General features: G+C 43.8%; 1 protein-coding gene across 5 annotated transcripts in view; it reads left to right on the top strand.

The window, feature by feature from the left end:
• Window positions 1-18,937, top strand: part of LOC138803436 (KICSTOR complex protein SZT2) — a 51,867-nt gene that overhangs the window by 9,149 nt on the left and 23,781 nt on the right. For all 5 annotated transcript variants that reach the window (XM_069987456.1, XM_069987453.1, XM_069987457.1 and 2 more), the window contains exons 5-25: window positions 1,882-2,013; window positions 3,020-3,167; window positions 3,579-3,685; window positions 7,171-7,381; window positions 7,637-7,807; window positions 8,254-8,488; window positions 8,900-9,029; window positions 9,639-9,781; window positions 9,994-10,146; window positions 10,288-10,402; window positions 10,623-10,840; window positions 10,929-11,144; window positions 11,492-11,570; window positions 11,811-11,905; window positions 12,192-12,360; window positions 12,540-12,654; window positions 12,763-12,876; window positions 13,088-13,258; window positions 13,407-13,501; window positions 18,555-18,675; window positions 18,773-18,937. In XM_069987456.1, coding sequence (XP_069843557.1) covers window positions 1,882-2,013; window positions 3,020-3,167; window positions 3,579-3,685; window positions 7,171-7,381; window positions 7,637-7,807; window positions 8,254-8,488; window positions 8,900-9,029; window positions 9,639-9,781; window positions 9,994-10,146; window positions 10,288-10,402; window positions 10,623-10,840; window positions 10,929-11,144; window positions 11,492-11,570; window positions 11,811-11,905; window positions 12,192-12,360; window positions 12,540-12,654; window positions 12,763-12,876; window positions 13,088-13,258; window positions 13,407-13,501; window positions 18,555-18,675; window positions 18,773-18,937 — 3,103 coding nt within the window. The remainder of the gene's footprint in view (window positions 1-1,881; window positions 2,014-3,019; window positions 3,168-3,578; window positions 3,686-7,170; window positions 7,382-7,636; window positions 7,808-8,253; window positions 8,489-8,899; window positions 9,030-9,638; window positions 9,782-9,993; window positions 10,147-10,287; window positions 10,403-10,622; window positions 10,841-10,928; window positions 11,145-11,491; window positions 11,571-11,810; window positions 11,906-12,191; window positions 12,361-12,539; window positions 12,655-12,762; window positions 12,877-13,087; window positions 13,259-13,406; window positions 13,502-18,554; window positions 18,676-18,772) is intronic.

Genomic DNA, 18,937 nt, shown 5'->3' with positions numbered 1-18,937 from the left:
GGAAGTACCACTTCCTTGGTAAAAGTATTAAAAGCACTTGAATTACACAGTGATTGAATTAATACAAGTCAAGCATTTAGATCAGGGCCTGACGCATAGAAAACATGCAACTTGTCAGAGCCACTTGTCAGCCCACAGCTGGACTCCATGTTTTCTCAGTCATTCCTATATACTGTATCCTACTGCTCTAAAAAGGATAAAATAAAATGTAAAATTGCATTTATGTCCATTGCAACAGAGACTTGAAGCTACCCTAAATACAAAGGAAGTTACATTATACTCTGAAATAAATTCATAATGTGTACTTGGAGAAACGTATTGTTAACATTTGATGGAATTTCCTTCTATCTAGTGAATGTGTGTTGACCTTCCCTCATACATCCTTTTATCCAGAAAGAGGAGAATGGTCAGGTATCTAGAATTAGGTACACATCTTCATGTCTCACTTTTTAAAATACAGGTATAGTTCTACATCATAAAATGTTGTTTGTAAAAATGATTTTTTTTTTTTTGTCGGTCGTGGGGCTTGAACTCTGGACCTGAGTGCTGTCCCTCAGCTCTTCAGCTCAAGGCTAGCACTCTGCCACTTGAGCTACAGTGCCACTTCTGGTTTTCTGGTGGTTTATTGGCGATAAGAGTTTCACGTACTTTCCTGGCTGGGCTGGCTTTGAACTACCATCCTCAGATCTCAGCCTCCTGAGTGGCTAGGATTACAGGCGTGAGCCACCAGCAGCCAGCTTGTAAACATGATTTTAATGGCAACTTTCATTCTATATTGATATTTTTATATATTGATATTTATAAATTAAGTTGTCTCACATTTCACTCTTCTAAACATTATAGATATGAATATTTTTCTCACCCTGTGGTTCCAGTTCCTGATTCTTATGTTTCGTTTGTCATTCTCACAGCTGTACACTGGGGCAATGTCCCACTTTCCCTGTCTGGCTGTCCCTACCCTCTTACCTGGGTAGGAATAAGTAGAAGTAGCTGTTCTTCAGGAGGGAGGGGTCAGAGAAAGTGAGGATGTGTACAGATGATGGGGAAGAGGGGCAAGATCCTAAGGGCCACCAGGGGCTGCCAGGCCCCTGTTGCAGTCTACTCATGCACATTTGAAGTAGAAGAAAAGGAGCCCATGGAGAGAAAATGAGAAACAGACGATTAAGATGAGATGGAGAGACTGGCTCTAGGGAAAGAAAGGAGTAAGAGAAACCCTTTCTTCAGATCTTTAAGGAAGAGCAAGAACTCAACGCTAATTTTCAGAGGAGTGGAATATAGTACATCCTCTAGGGTGGGATGTCAAAGTGGTGTGCCTAGTAGTTGACTTCCTTTCTCTTTGAAGAGAACATAGGAGTTACTTAATGAGGGTAAAGGAAGGGGAGGAACTTTCCTTAGGGGAATAAAAGATAATGAGCTTAAAGATCAAGATGGCCTCTTCTATGTGCAGTATACTTAGAAAACAAAAGGAATGAAAGAATGAGAATCAGAATGAGAAAGATTTCATCTGGCTGAAGTAGAGTGATTTTACAGATGTCATCCTCTAGCCTAAAATGGAGGGAGCTGGAAGATCTTAGGGCGCCCCCAAGAGGGAGGTTGGAAAAGCCCAGGGTAGCCAACCATAATCACGAGAAAGTTGACTCCAGATTAAGATGACTAATGGTTTAGTGCCTTGAGCTGGAGTGTACCTGAGCTGCTGGAGTAGATGATGCAAGAAGGAGAAACTGCCTGTGGAGTTATACATTTGATCTTAGTTGGATAAGAGTCAGGATTGCCTAAAGGAAAATATATAGAGCAGAGGTATAGTGTCTAGTATTCTACCTCCAGCTCCACACTGCTACACCCCAGACACCCTTGCCTGAGCCTTTCCTTTGTGCTTGCCAGGTGTTGGTGCAGGGCTGCCTCTTGGACCCTTCCCAGCGGGAGGCATTCCTGCAACAGGTGTATGAGCAGCTCTGCCTCTTCGAGGATAAGGTGGCTACCATGCTGCAGCAGCAGTACGATCCCCAGAGCCAGGTATGTGGAAGACAAAAGTGGCGGAGACCACTTTAAAAACCTCTAAAAAGAACCTGAGTAGAACAAGCCAAGGAGGCACGTGCTAGTGATAACACTTATGACGAGCTTCCAGCTGGAAGACCATAACTCACAGATACTCCCAAAACATAGATTTTTGCTGGGGGAAAAAGTGTAAAGGCCACTGGGTGCCAGTGGCTCACACTTGTAATTCTAATGACTCACAAGGTTGAGATCTGAGGATTGTGGTTTGAAGCCAGCTAGAGCAGGAAAGTCTGTGAGACTATTCCAATAAATGACCTAAATGCCAGAAGTAGAGCTGTGGCTCAAGTGGTAGTGCCTGAGTAATACTCAGGCTCTTAAGTCCCAGGACTGGCACCAAAACAAAACAAAACAAAACAAAACAAAACAAAACAAAAAAAAAAAAAAAATATATATATATATATATATATATATACACATATAAAGTCCATTTATGTGTGTGTTTTTTCAGTCTTGGATTTCCATGCATACCCTGCATATCGAAAGGTGATTATGGACAGATTTGATCGCTAGTTAGCATTTACCATCTGGGATAAAGTTACTTCTACTTACTAGAGTGCCCTAGAAGTGGCTAAGTAAATGGAAGTTCTGTGTGCCTAATGTTTGTAACAGTTATGGTTAAAGGTAGAGAAATTCTACCTTGTGCTAGACTCCCTTCTGAGGTTCATCATCTAAGCATACACTTTAGGAAGGAACACAGTAGAACGCAGCTATAGAGTAAGAGGCCAGAGTCTTCACAGGACTAGGCATATCTGACCTGTCAGTGATAGACTATAAATTCTGTTTTGTGGGTGAGGGGTATAGCTTAGTGGTAGACCACATGCCTGTGTATAGCTTAGTGGTAGACCACATACCTGTCTTGTGAAGCTCTAGGTCCAATCTCTTGCACAGCAACAAATTAATTCTGCTTTCATTATGGATGGAACAATAACAACATCAGTCACATTCTGTCTTTTCTGTAATTTAGGGCCAGGCAGAAGACCAGTCCTCAGACTCTGGGGAGCCCTTGGGCCGGAAGGTAGGAGTCTCCATGGTGACAGCTGATCTTGGGCTGGTCAGTATGATTCGTCAGGGCATCTTGGCACTGCAGTTACTGCCTTCTAACTCTAGTGCAGGTTAGTAAAAAGAATATTGATGGGAATGGGGAAACAAGTTCAAGAAGGGTGTGGGTGATTGGCAAAGCTTGTGGTTCCCCAGGATCGCTGAACTCAGGGAAGAAAATCATTTGTTTGTTTGCTAAATACAAGTCTGTACTTCTGTACTAGTGAATATCTCAAGTAGCTTCAGCTCTGACAGCCATCAGTAACCTTAAAGGGAAGGACATCATCTAAGGGCCATTACCAGGAGAGACTGGTCTGGCATTAAAAGGGAGAAGCAGAAAGGAAGAAGAGAAAGAAAGGTGTTTGTGATTTATAAAATGCTTGGTGGGCAGATACTAAGGTCTTCAGGAGTCTGTCAGTGGGGTGCCTCCCTGTGACTTTGGTCTGGTCAGTACCTTCAGGTCTGAGTCTTATTTTCTGCTTAAGGTATCATTGTGATTACTGATGGGGTGACCAGTGTCCCTGATGTTGCTGTCTGTGAGACACTACTGAACCAGCTTCGCAGTGGCACTGTGGCCTGTTCCTTTGTGCAGGTAAGGACTTTCTAGGAAGGAAGAAAGGGAAGTAGAGTATCTCACAAGGCCAAGCAGAGACAGCTACTTTCTTAAAGGCAAAATTTCTCTACTTACTATTAGTGCCAGGTCTAGAGCAGGGCAGGTGACAGTGATGGGAGAAAACTTTAGCCTTACCTCCTTAGGTTTGGAAGACAGGATGTTACAGTAAAATGAAGAGAAGGCCTGAAAACTGCATCAGTTCTACCTGGCTTATTTAGGCTAGTTATTATTGCTAACCCCATTCAAACTAAGCAAATAAGGGAGAAAAGACATTCCATTCAGAGAATTGGAGCTTATTTTGATTGGCAGATTATAAGAAAAAAAGCAAGGGTGGGCAGTAGGCATATCTAGAGCATAAAAAGCTGGTCCTGCTGTTTATAAAGTGCTTGGTGGGCAGACACTGAGGTGTCTGCATAATTTTGTGAGTGATACAGATGATAACATAACAAAGTCATTAATTGGGTTTTGCTGCTGGATGAAGAACATGAATATTGGCAGGACACTATTAATTGCAGGGTCCAAGAAGGAGGATTAAGAGTTAAAATTGTGGAATTTGGGCTAAGAAAGTTCAGAAAATGGAAAGGTAGCATCTATATAACTTATGAAGCTGGGTTATGGCACAGGCCTATAACCTAACACTGGGAAAGTTAAGGAAGGAAGATCATGAATTTGACACTAGTCTAAACTACATTATAAGACCCCCATCTCAAATATCAAACCGCCCAAAAAGGACATGATTAGCAAAACAGAAAGGGACAGGTGAAGAAGAAAGAAGGGCTATTGTTTCAAAGATTGTGACTTCAGTGATAACTAGGTCAAAGGCAGAACAAATAAGTAAAGAATCTGTTAGGATAGAGTGAATGCAGGTGTTACATGTTGTGTTTAAAATGCCTGTAGGTGAACATATCCTAGCAGTAATAATATTCCCTTTGGAATTAGGCATGGCTAATCTGAATCCTTGCTCTACTTACTATTAGCTTGTGACAGTAGTCATATCACTTTCACTCTAAGTTGGATTCATTTATAAATGGAGGGTGAGATGATTCATTTAGAGTACAGAGCATAGGGCTGGGAAGGTGGCTCAGTGGTATAGTGCTTGCCTTGCATGCATGAGGCCCTGGGTTCAATTCCTCAGCACCATATAAGAAAAAAGCCAGAAGTGGCGCTGTAGCTCAAGTGGTAGCTTTGAGCTGAATTGCTGAGGGACAGTGCCCAGGCCCAGAGTTCAGGCCCCATAACCGAACCCCCCCCCCAAAAAAACCAAAAAACAAGAGTACAGAGCATAGTTCATAATTACATGGTAAAAAGCCACTACTCATAGTAATTAGCAGTTGGATATGCAGGTCCTGATCCAGGAAACTAGTTGAGAAGTAGATGGTGAGACCATTAATGTTTAAAGGTCTCTCACAGTAAGAAGCAGCACACAGGAAAATGAAGGGAACCAAGTCTGAGAAGAAACTGGAGATTCTAATGTGAAAGAAATCAAGAGTTTCAGAAGAAAAGAGTAGTTCATATTTCAAGACACACAAAGTTCAAGTAGGAAGAGGAATTTAAAGTGCCCTTTGGATTTGGTGGTTTCCAAATTACAAGGAAGTTTTTCTGAGGCATTTCAATGAAGTGGGGTAAGGGAAATGAGTGCTATGGATAGAGAAGGTGGTAGAAACAAGTGTTGATGAGAGAACGTAAACTATTCAGACCAAGCAGGGAACAAGAGAAAGAATGGTAGCCAGAGGGAAGTACAGAGTAGAAGGGAGGATGTTTGTTCTGTTTGGTTTGGTTTCTTCTAGAAAGCTAAGTATAATTTTAAGGGGCCATAGTGAAAAGGGGATTGAAAGTAGGAAATGTAAAGGGATCTTGATAAAATCTCTAAATTGACAGAAGGGCCCTGCCTCTACAAACAGATCAAGAGATTCTTTTCAGAGCAGAAAGCATCATTTTCTTTCTCTGAGATTAGAAAGTAGAGTAGCTAGCAGAGCGGTAGAGTGCCTGAGTTAAAAATTGCATACTGAAAGAAAAAAGTGCAAGATAAAAGGTAGAAATGAGCTGGGCGCTGGTGGCTCATGCCTGTAATCCTAGCTACTCAGGAGGCTGAGATCTGAGGATCACAGTTCAAAGCCAGCCCAGGCAGGAAAATCTGTGAGACTCTTATCTCCAATTAACCACTCAGAAAACAAGGAGTGGTGCTGTGGCTCAATTGGTAGAGCACTAGCCTTGAGCTGAAGAGCTGAGGGACAGCACCCAGGCCCAGAGTTCAAGCCCCGTGACCGACAAAAAAAAAAAAAAAGGTGGAAGTGAAGTGTGTAAATTCTACTAGTGGCCTCTGATTCCTCCAGGAAGTAAGGTGACGGAAGGGAGACTAGAATTAGGAAGAAGAAATAGTCCTGCAGACAGCCTTGAAGAAATAGCTAGGTAGAGTGTCAGTTTTAATGTGATATCAGCCTATACAAAGGTAGGTTTCTTCTTTAGAACATCATTGGCAGAATCGATGTAAGGGTTGTGATCCTTGTTGGGATTTTGAGGTAGGAGCAGAAAAAATGAAGAGGGCCAGAGACTTGAGAATGATGTTTATGAAGTTGCTTGGCTAGAGGATTCAGGCTAGATTGAGAAAGAAGGAAGAAAATGGAGTAGATGACTGGGCCAGAGCAGAGGCTGGAGGCCTGGCCAATCTAGTGAGGTCAAAGTACTTTATAAGAGGTGGGTAGAAGGAAGCTAAAGGTAGAATGCTGTATTGTGGGATGTGGCAATTTGGAATTGCAAAGATAAGTTTGTTTCAAATGAAGCCAAGAGCCAAGCATTTAGTCAGTGTGCAGGTGAGTAGAGCAAAAACAAGGATTAAAGAAGTGAGTGGCCTGGAAACTGAATGAGTCATCTAAACCCGTCATGTAGAGCAGCAAACATTTGCTGAAAAAGCCTGATAGTAAATATGTAAGTTTTGAGGTCCACTCAGTCTTTCTTTTGCTATTTGACTTTGCTATGATAATATAAAAGTAGTCACAGAAATGCAGTGATTGGTCATGGTTGTGTTCCAATCAAACTTCATTGACAAAAATAGGTTGGTGGACTACATTAGGGATGATCTTCAGCTTTAGTGTTGGCATTAACAGAAAACTTATTTGCCAGTGCAGACTCTCCCAGACCTATCCCTTATATTTTAACAAAATCCTTGGGAGTTTTATTAATTATTTTAAAGTTCAATTAGAAAAGTCCAGGATGATGACAGGAAGCCAATGAACCAGTTGCCAAAATCTCTAGTGAAGGGATAGAAGAGTATTTGATGTTAAGGATGAAGAGCAGAGGATGTGACCAGTTAGTATCAGCTTTAGGCAGAAAGGCTCCAAGAAAGGGTAGTTTTAGAGCAGTGGGTCTGTCCTGGGAGCATGACAGCCCACTTTCCCTCCATGGTCAAGGGGAGCTGAGTGCTTCTGTTGGAGCAGATCTCTACTTGCTCATTTTTTTTTCCCCAGGTAGGAGGGGTTTACTCTTATGACTGCAGTTTTGGCCACGTGCCCAATGTGGAATTGATGAAGTTCATTGCGATGGCGACATTTGGTTCCTACTTGTCCACTTGTCCTGAACCTGGGCCAGGCAACCTGGGTTTGACTGTCTACCACCGAGCATTTCTGTTCTATTCATTCCTGCGCAGTGGGGAAGCACTGAACCCTGAATATTACTGTGGTGAGAGTCATGCTGGGTAGGATTGGGAAGTAGGACTATAGGACGGACCCAGAGATAATATGGTCTAGATTTGGGGTCTGAAAATCTAACTGGGGCTGGCCAGAGATAATATGGTCTAGATTTGGGGTCTGAAAAATCTAACTGGGGCTGGCTGCTCTAACACTATTTTCCCAAGTGATTTCTGCACTTCCCCTAGATATCTGTCCTCTAAAAAGCTCACTACTTTCATCTTCCCTATCCTCACTGATCCTCCAGGCTCTCAGCACCGCTTGTTTAATGAGCACTTAGTTTCTGCAAGCAGCAACCCAGCCCTGGCCTTGCGCCGGAAGAAGCACACAGAGAAGGAGGTGCCAGCTGACTTGATCAGCACTGTGTCTGTACGCCTGCGAGAGGGCTACAGTGTCCGAGAAATTACACTGGCCAAAGGTAAGGGTCTGTAGGCCTCACTTCATAGGCCTCTAAGTGCTCGAATGTGGTTAGATCTGCTGAACAAGGTGGACACTCAGCTGTCACACATTGAAGAATGTCACCATGAGAGTCTTTGCTTGTTTTTTAAGACAAGAGAGCTTTGAGCTGTTTTCAGAGTTGAGTTCTCCTAGCATGTGGCTTCCCAATTCCATATCCTTTTGCCCGAGTGAATCAGCTGAGGGGGATATGGTGTCCTGAACTCGGCTATGTTTTCAGATTAACCTTGTAAACTTCTATTTGCATCATTTGGGATGCTTTGATTCTGAAACCTATGGAACCATGCTTGGAACCATTGACCAAGCTAGTGTTCCATGAGATAGGTGAGGTTTCAGATAGGGCTCAGGGCTCAGGCCTGGACTCCCATATTGCCTTCCCCTCACTGGCATTCCTGCTCCCCACTGAAGGAGGGTCCCAACTGGAGGTGAAGCTGGTGCTGCTTTGGAAACACAACATGCGCATTGAGTATGTGGCTGTGGCACCCTGGCCCCTGGAGCCTGAGGGCCCTCAAGGAACACGGGTGGAAGTGACGATGGAAGGTGGCTATGACATTTTGCACGATGTATCCTGTACACTAAGGCAACCCATTCGCTCACTTTATCGCACCCATGTTATCCGCCGTTTCTGGAACACATTGCAGAGGTAAGTGAGGTCACCACTTGGTGAGTGATCCCTCATTTATTGGGTAGAGGGTCAGGTTTGTGAAGCTGGGAGCTTAAGGGAAATCAGTGCACAGGCTTGTGTCCAGGGTGTTTTCTATTGTTTGTTTCATGCCAGTACTAGGGCTTGAACTCAGGGCTTGAACTCTCACTTAGCTTTTTCCACTCAAGCCTGGTACTTGGACAACACCTCTAATTCTGGCTTTTTACTAGTTAATTGGAAATAAGAGTCTCACATACTTTTCTGCCTGGGCTGGCTTCACACCACAATCTTCAGATCGCAACCCTCCTGCGTAGCAAGGATTATAGAAGTGAGCCACTGGCACCATGCTTGTCCAGGGTTCCTTCTTCCTCATCCAGCAGTGTCATCCGTGACTTTGCCCTTGTTCTACAGCATTAACCAGACAGACCAGATGCTAGCTCACCTTCAGTCTTTCTCTTCGGTGCCAGAACATTTCACCCTTCCGGACAGCACTAAGAGTGGAGTGCCACTCTTCTACATCCCTCCAGGCTCTACCACCCCGGTGAGTGGCTCTGATGCTCACTATCCCCTCCCATGCCTACCCAGACTGGAATTGGCATAGCATCTGGAACCCATCACCACTTCTTTTCCTTCTCTGTCAAATCCGAGGCCCCAAGTCAGAAATTCTCAACAGTAGCTTTAAAAACATCTCTTCTCCCCCTCCTAAGACCCTGGGGAGGAGAATGATCTAAAAGAGATTGCCTTTAACAGACCATGCAGTCAGTGGTGGCATCTCAACAGGCTCTGAACCTCCTCACCCCATTTCCATATAGCATCCTTCATCTGTTTCCCACCACAGTCAGCCTTCATGATCTGAGTACTTCCTGAAGACTATAGCTTCTGTTGTCCTGTGCTCTCTTCACAGTTGTCCATGGCACTGGTATTGATGGGCATATGGACCACACAAGTGATCTATATGAAGTCTATCTCTGACTCAGTCATCCTAATCCAGCCTTTATACTGGAAACCATTTTTGCCTCTGTCCCAAGATGGGCTGTACCCCTTAATATTAACCCACTTCTGCCTCTGACCTGAACTGAGTCTTTCTGTTTGCTCTTTGGAAGTTGTATCTGCTTGTCCACAAATGCTCCTCTACCTTTTCTGTCCCCAGGTGCTCTCCCTTCAGCCCAGTGGTTCTGACTCATCCCATGCCCAGTTTGCTGCCTATTGGAAGCCAGTGCTATCCATGGATGCTAATTCATGGCAGCGGTGGCTGCACATGCATCGCCTGGTGCTAATTCTGGAGCATGACATGTGGGTATCCTCAGGACCAGGGCTGTGCATGGGGTGGAGGAGCAGGAGCCAAGGGATAGAAAATGATGGGAAGAAAGCACCAACTGTGGCCAGTTTTCCTGCTCATTGACCCCCATCATCTTAGGCAGGCCCATAAGAGAAAGATAGTCATCTTTCCTTTCCTCAAGGACAGGTCTAGGAAGTCTGATCCCACTCTACACCCCTATTCCTAGACCAGTCCCCAAGCACCTGCACACCCCGGGCAGCAATGGACGCTACAGCACTATCCAGTGCAGGATCTCGCACTCCTCGCTGACCTCTTTGCTTCGTGATTGGAGCAGTTTTGTGCTGGTTGAGGGCTATTCTTATGTCAAGTTGCTCTCCAGGTGGGCAATGTGATGTCCCTCACCCTTCCCCCATCATCTCATCCCCCATCTTCTCCTCTAATCCCATGCCTCACCCCTACCTCCTCCTAAGCCCATTTGCTCCCAGCCTAGGACTGCTTACTTACTCTCATTTCTCCCCAGTGCCCCAGACCAACCCCCTTCCTCCTTCTACATGGTCCGCATCATTTCCAAGGCCCCGTGCATGGTTCTTCGCCTGGGTTTTCCCATTGGCACGCCAGCCCAGGCCCGACACAAGGTGAGCTGGACCCTGACTGACTTCAAGACTGAGGAGGCCTGTGGTATAGACAAACTCCATTTCCCTAGCCACCACAGAGACAAGTCTAGTAGGAAATGTTACTCCCAGAACAACTAAGGCTTGAGAAATATGAAGGAGGCTGCTCTTGCCTTGTAGACCCCCTCTTCCCAGGCTTTGAAGAGATGGGAATATCAGGGCATTAACCCCATTTTCTCCACAGATCGTGTCAGACTTGCGGGAAGAGATCCTACGCCTTCGTTTTCCCCATCGGGTGCAAAGTAAAGAGCCTACACCAAAAGTTAAACGTAAAGGGCTGGGGGGTGTTGGTGGAGGCAGTTCTCCCTCCAAGTCACCCCCCATGCTGGGACCACAGCAGGCCTTGTCAGACCGGCCCTGCCTTGTGGTCCTCCATAAGCCACTGGACAAGCTCCTCATTAGGTTTGTTTGGAGAGTGGGGAGGGAGGGCCCAAAAACATGAAGGATAGCTGTGAATGGAAATCAACTAAGGAGTTGCCAAATTTCCCAGGTATGAGAAGTTACCTCTGGACTACCGAGCACCCTTCTTGCTGACCCTGGAGCCACCAGGGCCATTGCCTTTGGTGTCAGGCCGCTCTGCCTCATCTAGTCTAGCATCACTGTCACGCTACCTCTACCACCAGCGCTGGCTATGGAGTGTCCCATCAGGCTTGGCCCCGACGCTGCCACTCAGTGCCATCGCCCAGCTCCTCTCTGTCCTGACTGAGTACGTCACCTGAGCCTTCCAGGATTCTGGGGCAGGGAGGAAACAAGTGTGAATTCTGGATTTGGGATACTGGCAGGCAGCTAAATTATATATTTCCCCCTCTCCAAGCCTCAGTGTCAAGTACAGAGCAGCTCATGCTACTGCCCTCCTCATCTGCTCCCTTCCAACTGCTTATTTTGGCCACTGACTTGGACCTGCATCCTAAAGGACTGCTAATCTGAGCAGGAACTCCACTGGTCCAGGCTGCCACAATGGCTGCTGGGGGCTAGGTATGTTGGGGGCACTGTACTGAGTGTTTCTTCTTTCCTTTTCTTATTCTGGTCCTGCCCTGCTTTTATGGGTTTCAGAGTCCGACTTTCTGAAGGGTTCCATTTTGCCTGCAGTGGGGAAGGAATCATCAACATGGTTCTGGAGCTTCCAATTCAGGTATGTGGCAGTCCTCATGCTAGCTAACCTCAATGTCCATCAAAATCCAGAGACCCTCACCTTAGACCTGTGTAGGACTGCTATGAAGTTTGTCTCACAAACTGGAACTTGGGTTGCAGGACCAGGGCCTGAGGCCAGAATCATAGGATCCTATAGTGAGAGGATTAAATTTCTGAAGGCCAGATCCAGGTCAGGCCAGGGCCATCCAGGATTTTCCCAGTGTCTCCCTTTTACCCATAGAATGAGCCACTGGGGCAGGCTACTGCTGAAGAGAAGCACACGTGTGTCGTCCAGTACATTCTCTTCCCTCCTCACTCTACCTCCACCAAAGACAGGTAAGGCTCAGCCCTCTTTGAGAGGCATATCTCTGCACAATCTCCTTCTTTCTAGGTTCCCTAAATGTCTAACTCCCTTATCTTGAGATGACCTCCATCTCAAGCCTGGAGGAGGGGCTGCTTATTTTATTTGTTTCATCAGTCATCTTTGCTAGTCTGCAAAGGCTAGCCAATTATAACTGTCCTTCATCCTTCATGCCTGGCTCATTCTCCATGAGGCCCAACCCCTGCCACAAGGCTGTGTTAGATTCCCTCTCACCCAGGCTCAGAGCCCTTCCTCCTTTAGCTTCTCAACAGATGATGACAATGATGTGGAGGTAGAGGCCCTGGAGGGGGACTCTGAGCTCAATCTGGTCACTGAGGTATGGGTGGAGCCACAGTACGGGCGAGTGGGACCTGGTCCTGAAAGCTGGAAGCACCTACAGAACTTGACATACTCTGAAATCCCTCAAGCTGTGAGTGACCTCTGAACTATACCCCACCTCTTACTGGATTGTATCTCCTTTGGATACTGAAGCCTATGGGCTTCCTGGCACTCTGAATCTCTGTCTACAATTATTTTGATTTCCTTGACAGCCAGAGAAGGCCAGGGCTACAAAAGGGTAACCCTTGACCTCTGATGTTTCTCCCCTAGCTCCACCCAAGGGATGCTGCCTGTATAGGCTCCATGCTGAGTTTTGAATACCTGATACAACTATGCCAGAGCAAGGAATGGGGTCCTCTGCCCCCAGAGCCCCGAGTCTCAGATGGTCAGTGGGGAAGGTGTCTCACTGGGTGGAACAGGGAGTGGTAGGGTGAAGGCAGCCACAGATAGGTAATCTGAGTTTCACCATCTATCCTTCACCATTCCCGCCCAGGACTGGATCAGGGAGGAGACACCTGTGTCTATGAGATCCCTTTTCACTTTGACCTACTAGGATTGCTGCCACAGTGCCAGCAGCTACAGATGTTCTTCCTTCTGCTGTCCAGAGGTAGGTGAACATAGTACGCACTCACCCTTTCTGGGGGCCAGCAAGCCAAGCTTAGGGATATTAGAGAACCAAGAGCAAATGAGTTAGGGAAAGAACAAGTTCAGGATGGGGAGGGGAAGACTAAGGTGGAGGGCTTTGCTGGTCAGGGAGAACCCTACGGGCCGTGGGCAGCAGGAGGCTCTCAGTGCTGAGCAGAATGTGTGTTGGGCAGAGCCAGAGAGTGTCCCTCTCACCGAGGGGCCCTGTGCCACCAACGACATGGTGCTGTGCCTGCTGCACAGCTGCCTGGGACAGGAGCTGAGTGACCGGGAGATCCCACTGACCCCTGCTGACCAGGCTGCCTTCTTGAGTGAAGCATTGCGACGGACCTGCTATGATCCAGGTGAACTCCCCTTGTTTGTCCTAATGCTAGATTCCAACACTTTCCCTAACCCCCAGGGTGGTTTCTGCCTTTAAGCTCTGGCCTCACCCTTCTCTTCAACTCAGAGCCCTGCTCCACACTGGCCTTTGCCCTCTCTACTCCATTGTAGGTACAGAGGGTCCACCTGCTGGGGGTGATGGGATCCTGAAGGATCAAGTAGTTGAAAGCACCCAGACTACTGGAGACCCAGCCCTTCCTTCCTTGGTGAGCACTGGTTCCTTGGTGAGCCCTTGTGATACTGGCTCCTTTCATCACCACACACCCATGCCCATACCCAATTTTCTTTCTTTTCTTTTTTTGTGGTGGACATCACACCCAGATTTGTATTTGTTGAGATAAGAGTCTCCAACTTTTAGCCCAGGCTAGCTTAGAATCGCAATTTGCTAACTTCCCAAGTAGCTAGGATTACAGATGTAAGCTACAATGCCTGGCTTGACTTATTCATGAACCTGTTAGCCTTTCTATTTCTTCCTTTTATTTTTTTTTAAATTAGCATACATGAGTTGTACAAGGGCAAGTTCATTGTGACATTTCCACACATGTAAACAGGGTACCTTGGTCAACCTCCTTTCCTCTGTCCTTCTCCATCCCCTCCACATTCTTAAAACAATTTCAAAGGGTCTGACTCTTCTATTTTCATAAATAAACTATGTTGACTATATTCATCTCCATTCATCTTTCTTAGTCCTCCCACCTCTTACCAGTGTGTGTATGTGTATATTAACTGCACCAAGAGTTTTCACTATGGCATTTCAAGTAGGCATATATTATGTTTTGCTCAGAAAAACCTTCTTTTGCTTTCTCTGCCCCCCACATCCCCTACTGACCAGTGTCTTTCATTGAGGGTTTTTTTTAATGCCTTATTCATACATAGATGCACTATATTTTGAAATTAATTCACTCTATTATTTTTTTTTCTTTTTTTCCCCTTTTTATTCTTTTTTTTGTGTGTGAAAATACCGTACAGAGGAGTTACAATTACATGGACAAGATAATGAGTACATTTCTAATCAAGCATTGTTGCCTCCTCCTTTGTTTCCTCTTCCCATCCCTTCCCATCTCCCCACCTCTCCTACCCCCCCTATCATTTTTTCTCTATCCCTTTCTCATCATCCTCTATGATCCCATAGATAGAATCATGTTCTATGTATTACGTGTGCGTATAAACTTACGTTTCTGGTGTGTGTGTGTGTGTGTGTGTGTGTGTGTGTGTGTGTGTGTGTGTGTGTGTGTGTGTGTGTGTGTGTGTGTGTGTGTGTGTGTGTGTGTGTGTGTGTGTGTGTGTGTGTGTGTGTGTGTGTGTGTGTGTGTGTGTGTACATGAATATGTATGTCTTAGGTCTAGCTTCTACATATAAGCAAAAGCATATAGTATATGGCTTTTTGAGTTTAGCTTATCTTATGCAACATGATATTCTCTGTTGTAAATGACATTTTGTTTTTTATTACTGTGTAATAATCTATTATATATATATTTTATATATATATATATATATATATGCTATGACTTCTTTATCCATTCATCTGTTAGGCACATTGGCTGATTTCACTGTTTGGCTAGTTTGAACAGTGTTGCAGTAGACATGAGTATGCAGGTGTCTTTCTTATACATTGATTTGCATTTTTTGGAGTATATGTCCAGTAGTGCGATGACAGAGTCACAGATAGGTCTACTTTTAGTCTTTTAAGAAGCCATCATACTGATTTCCAAAGATTATATTCCCACCAGCAGTGTATGAAGGTTCCTTTATCCCCACATCCTTACCAGCTTCTGTTGTTGTTTTCTTGATGATTATCATTATAACTGAAGTGAGATGGTATGGTAATGTAGTTTTGGCTTACATCTCCTTTATGGTTAGGGATATTGACTTCTTCATGAACTTGGGGCTTCATGCTCTCACTTAGTTTTTTTTTTTTTTTTTCCATTCTTGGCTGGTCCTCTACAACTTGAACCATGCTTCCAGCTCCAGCTTTTTGCTGGAGATAAGAGTCTTTGGGCCAAGTGCCAATGTCTCATACCTGTAAGTCTACCTACTTAGGAGGCTGAGATCTGAGGATTATGGTTCAAAGCCAGCCAGGGCAGCAAAGTCTGTGAGACTCTTATCTCCAATTAACCACCAGAAAACCAGAAGTGGCACTGTGGCTCAAAGTGGTAAAGTGCTAGCTTTGAGCAAAAAAATCTCAGGGACAGCGCCCAGGTCCTGAGTTCAAGCCCCATAATTGACAAAAACAAAAAACAAAAAAAACAACCAACTTTGGGGATTTGTCTATCTGGGCTGTAATTTATCTTATTTTTTTCAAAAAACCAAATTTTGTTTTGCTGATTCTTTATATAGTTTTTTAAGTCTATTTCATTCATTTCTGTCTTAATCTTTACTATTTCTGTCTACTAATTTTGGATTTGTTTCTGTTTGTTTTAGAAGTTTTTCTAGAAGTTTGCATTATTAGGCTGTTTGAAAGCTCTGTGTTCTTTTGATGTAGACACTCATAGCTATAAATTTCCTTTTATTATTTATTTATTTATTTATTTATTTATTTATTTATTTTGTCGGTTGTGAGCCTGAACTCTGGGCCTGGGCACTGTCCCTCAGCTCTTCAGCTCTAGGTTAGCCCTCTACCACTTGAGCCACAGCGCCACTTCCAGCTTTTTCTGTTTATGTGGTGCTGAAGAATCGAACCCAGGGCCTCATGCATACAAGGCAAGCACTCTACCACTGAGCCACCTTCCCAGCCCTAAATTTTCCTTTTAATACTATACTGCCTTTGCTATATCCCAACAGGTGTGTTTTCATTTTCATTAGATGCCAGGAACTTTTTGATTTCTCCTTTTATTTCTTCAGTGATCTACTCATCATTCAACAAATGTTTTGTTTGTCCTCCATGTATTTAAATATTTTCTGTGATATCTGTGATATGCTCTTGAGTTCTAGCCAAATTCCATTATAGTCTGCTAGAATGCAGGAAGTTATTTCAATTTTCTTACATTTCCTTAGCCTTTCTTAATTTCCTGCAGTATGATCTGTTTTGGAGAAAGTTCCATGGGCTGCTGAAAAGAATGTGTATTTTACTGCTACTGGATGAAATATTCTGTAAATACCTGCTTAATCCATTGGTCTATGGTATCATATATTTTTGAGGTTTCTGTTTGATCTTTTGTTTAAATGATGTGTTTATTGGTAAGAGTGGGTTATTGAAGTGTCCACTATTATTGTGTTTGTAAGTCCCTAATCGTGTGTTTAATAAGCCTGAGGGTGCCAGTTTGGGATGGATATATGTTAAAAACTTCTTCATGGATCCTTCCCTTTATTAATATAACTAACCTTTGTCTTTTCCGACTGATTTTGTTTGAAGTCTATTTTATCAGATATAAGTATGGCTACTTCTGACTGCTTTCGGGATCCATGTGCTTTTCTATTCTTTCAGCCTATGTTTGTCTTTTCAGTGGCATATATTTCTTGCAGGCAACACGTAGTTGAGTCTTAGTTTTTAATCCAAATTGCCATTTTACATCTTTTGATTGAGAGTTAAGACAATTAACATTCAACATAAATATTGAAAGATGTGTCATATTTCCTGTCATTTTATTGTTTTTATGATACTTCTTCCCTATTTCTCCTTTGCTAATCTACTCATCTAGTAGAGTTTATTCTTTCCTGTATTATCTTTTTCTGTGGGTAGGATTCCTTCATGTATCTTTTGCAGCGCTAGTTTAGTAGTCTTGAGTTCCAGTAACTTTAACTTATCGTGGAAGTTTCTTATTTCTCCCTTAATTATGAAGTATAGCTTTGCTGAATATACTACTCTAGGTTTTGAGCTTGAACACCCTTGCATTTAGAAATCTGCTGTTATTCTAATAGGCTTGCAGTTGTAAGTTACTTGTTTCCTGTCTTTGGAAGCTTTCAATATTCTTTCTTTATTCTGTATATTTGCATATACAAGCATTATAATGTGAGAGATAAGTTGAATAGGAAAAGTTAAATAGGAAATGGATTGAATGAGTAGGAAAAAAAACTAGCTAACATACTGGGTGGGGAAGGCAAAATTAAGAGAATTCACTATACATACACAATAACAATGAAAAGAGAAAAGGAAGCAAAGTGAAAACCAAATAGTACTCAAAATGCTTAACAAAAACACATAAAATGAATGATATTCAGGCACCCAGTGAGAGTATAGGTAATGAGAAAAGACTAAGGTTATGGAAACAGAGGTAGAAGGAAATATGGGCAACAAAACAGCTATACTTGGTAGAAGAAAAGTATAAATGGGGAAGAGCTATTAAATGAGATAAAAATATTTAAAATCGAATACTGAAAGGCAGGTGTTATTGTACAGATATATGATGAATTCAAAGAAAGGAAAGGGATAAGCAGACCTAAAAAGTGAATGGGAAGAGGTAAATGGCTTATACTAAAAGTAAAACTAAAAAAGTAAATGGCTTATGTCAGAAAAAAGTACACAGTTAAATAAAAAAGTTAAAACCAAGCCTGAGCCCATGGCTCACACCTGTAATCCTAGCTACTAAGGAGGCTGAGATCTGAGAATCTCAGTTTGAAGCCAGACCAGGCAGAAAAGTTCCCATGAGACTCTTATCTCCAATTAACCACCCAAAATCCTTGAGCACAGAGACTCATGGACAAGGCCCAGGCCCTCAGTTCAAGCCCCACAACTGACCCCAAAAAAAGTTAAAGCCAAAATAATAAATTAGACACTTATATTAAAAAGTAGAAATTTTTAATTATTCTTGTGTGTATATACGTAAATAGATATTTGTGTATATATACATATATATGTACTTGAATACATATGTATACATATTTGTATATATACACATATGTATGTATGTGTATATACACATACACATATACTTCTGCAAAGTGCATGGGGCTGCTGCAGTCAGAACTTAAGCTTAGATGATAAGTAACTCATAGAACTCCCATTCAAAAGTTCATTTTATCCTAGCCTCTGGCTATGCAGTTCTCTCCTAGCCAGTGAGGATGGAGTCATGGAAAACTACCATACCACTTCCTTCAGAGTCTCTGCTGCCTGTTATATAGCCTGTGCTCTGTGGTCTAGTCAGTAATCCCAGAGCTCCTTGACTTCTAGACATCTGAGGTGGCTGCCTTTTGGGGCCCTAGCTGTTTCTGATGGTGACTTTTGCTAGACATTGTGAATGGCCAAGGTACAGCTCTCTGTAGGAGAAAACAGTGGCCACCAGGCCTTGTAGATTGCTCTAATAGTCTGTTTCTTTCTTACAGAGTATGGGTCTTGAAACTTTAAGGCCTCTCATCTCTACCCAGCCCCCTCAGTGGCGCTGCTATGCAAGGCTGGTGACCCCACAGCATATGTTTCTGACTTTTCTCCCAGCTACTTTCTCAGGTACTAACTGCTGACCTTCCTCACCTCCTTGAGTATAAAAGCTTGAGCTCACTCACTGGCCTATCAGACAGCCCTGATTGGTTTGTCTCTTCCCTAGATGTTCAACGTCTGGCTGCTTGTGGCCTGGAGGGACCCTTTCAAGAGGAAGCAAAGCCTAAGTTCGGGGATTGGAGTGGAGTCCCCAACCTGAAAGATATGGAAGAAACTGGGACCAAGGCTACAAAGCCACAAGTCCCTATTCTCAGTATAACCCCAGTTGGTG

This window comes from Dipodomys merriami, unplaced genomic scaffold (genome assembly GCF_024711535.1).
Source record: "Dipodomys merriami isolate MVZ:Mamm:240054 unplaced genomic scaffold, mDipMer1.0.p SCAF_34, whole genome shotgun sequence".
NCBI classification, from domain to species: Eukaryota; Metazoa; Chordata; class Mammalia; order Rodentia; family Heteromyidae; genus Dipodomys; species Dipodomys merriami.
Note: the sequence above shows the minus strand (reverse complement) of the source record. Positions and strands in the feature narration are given on the sequence as shown.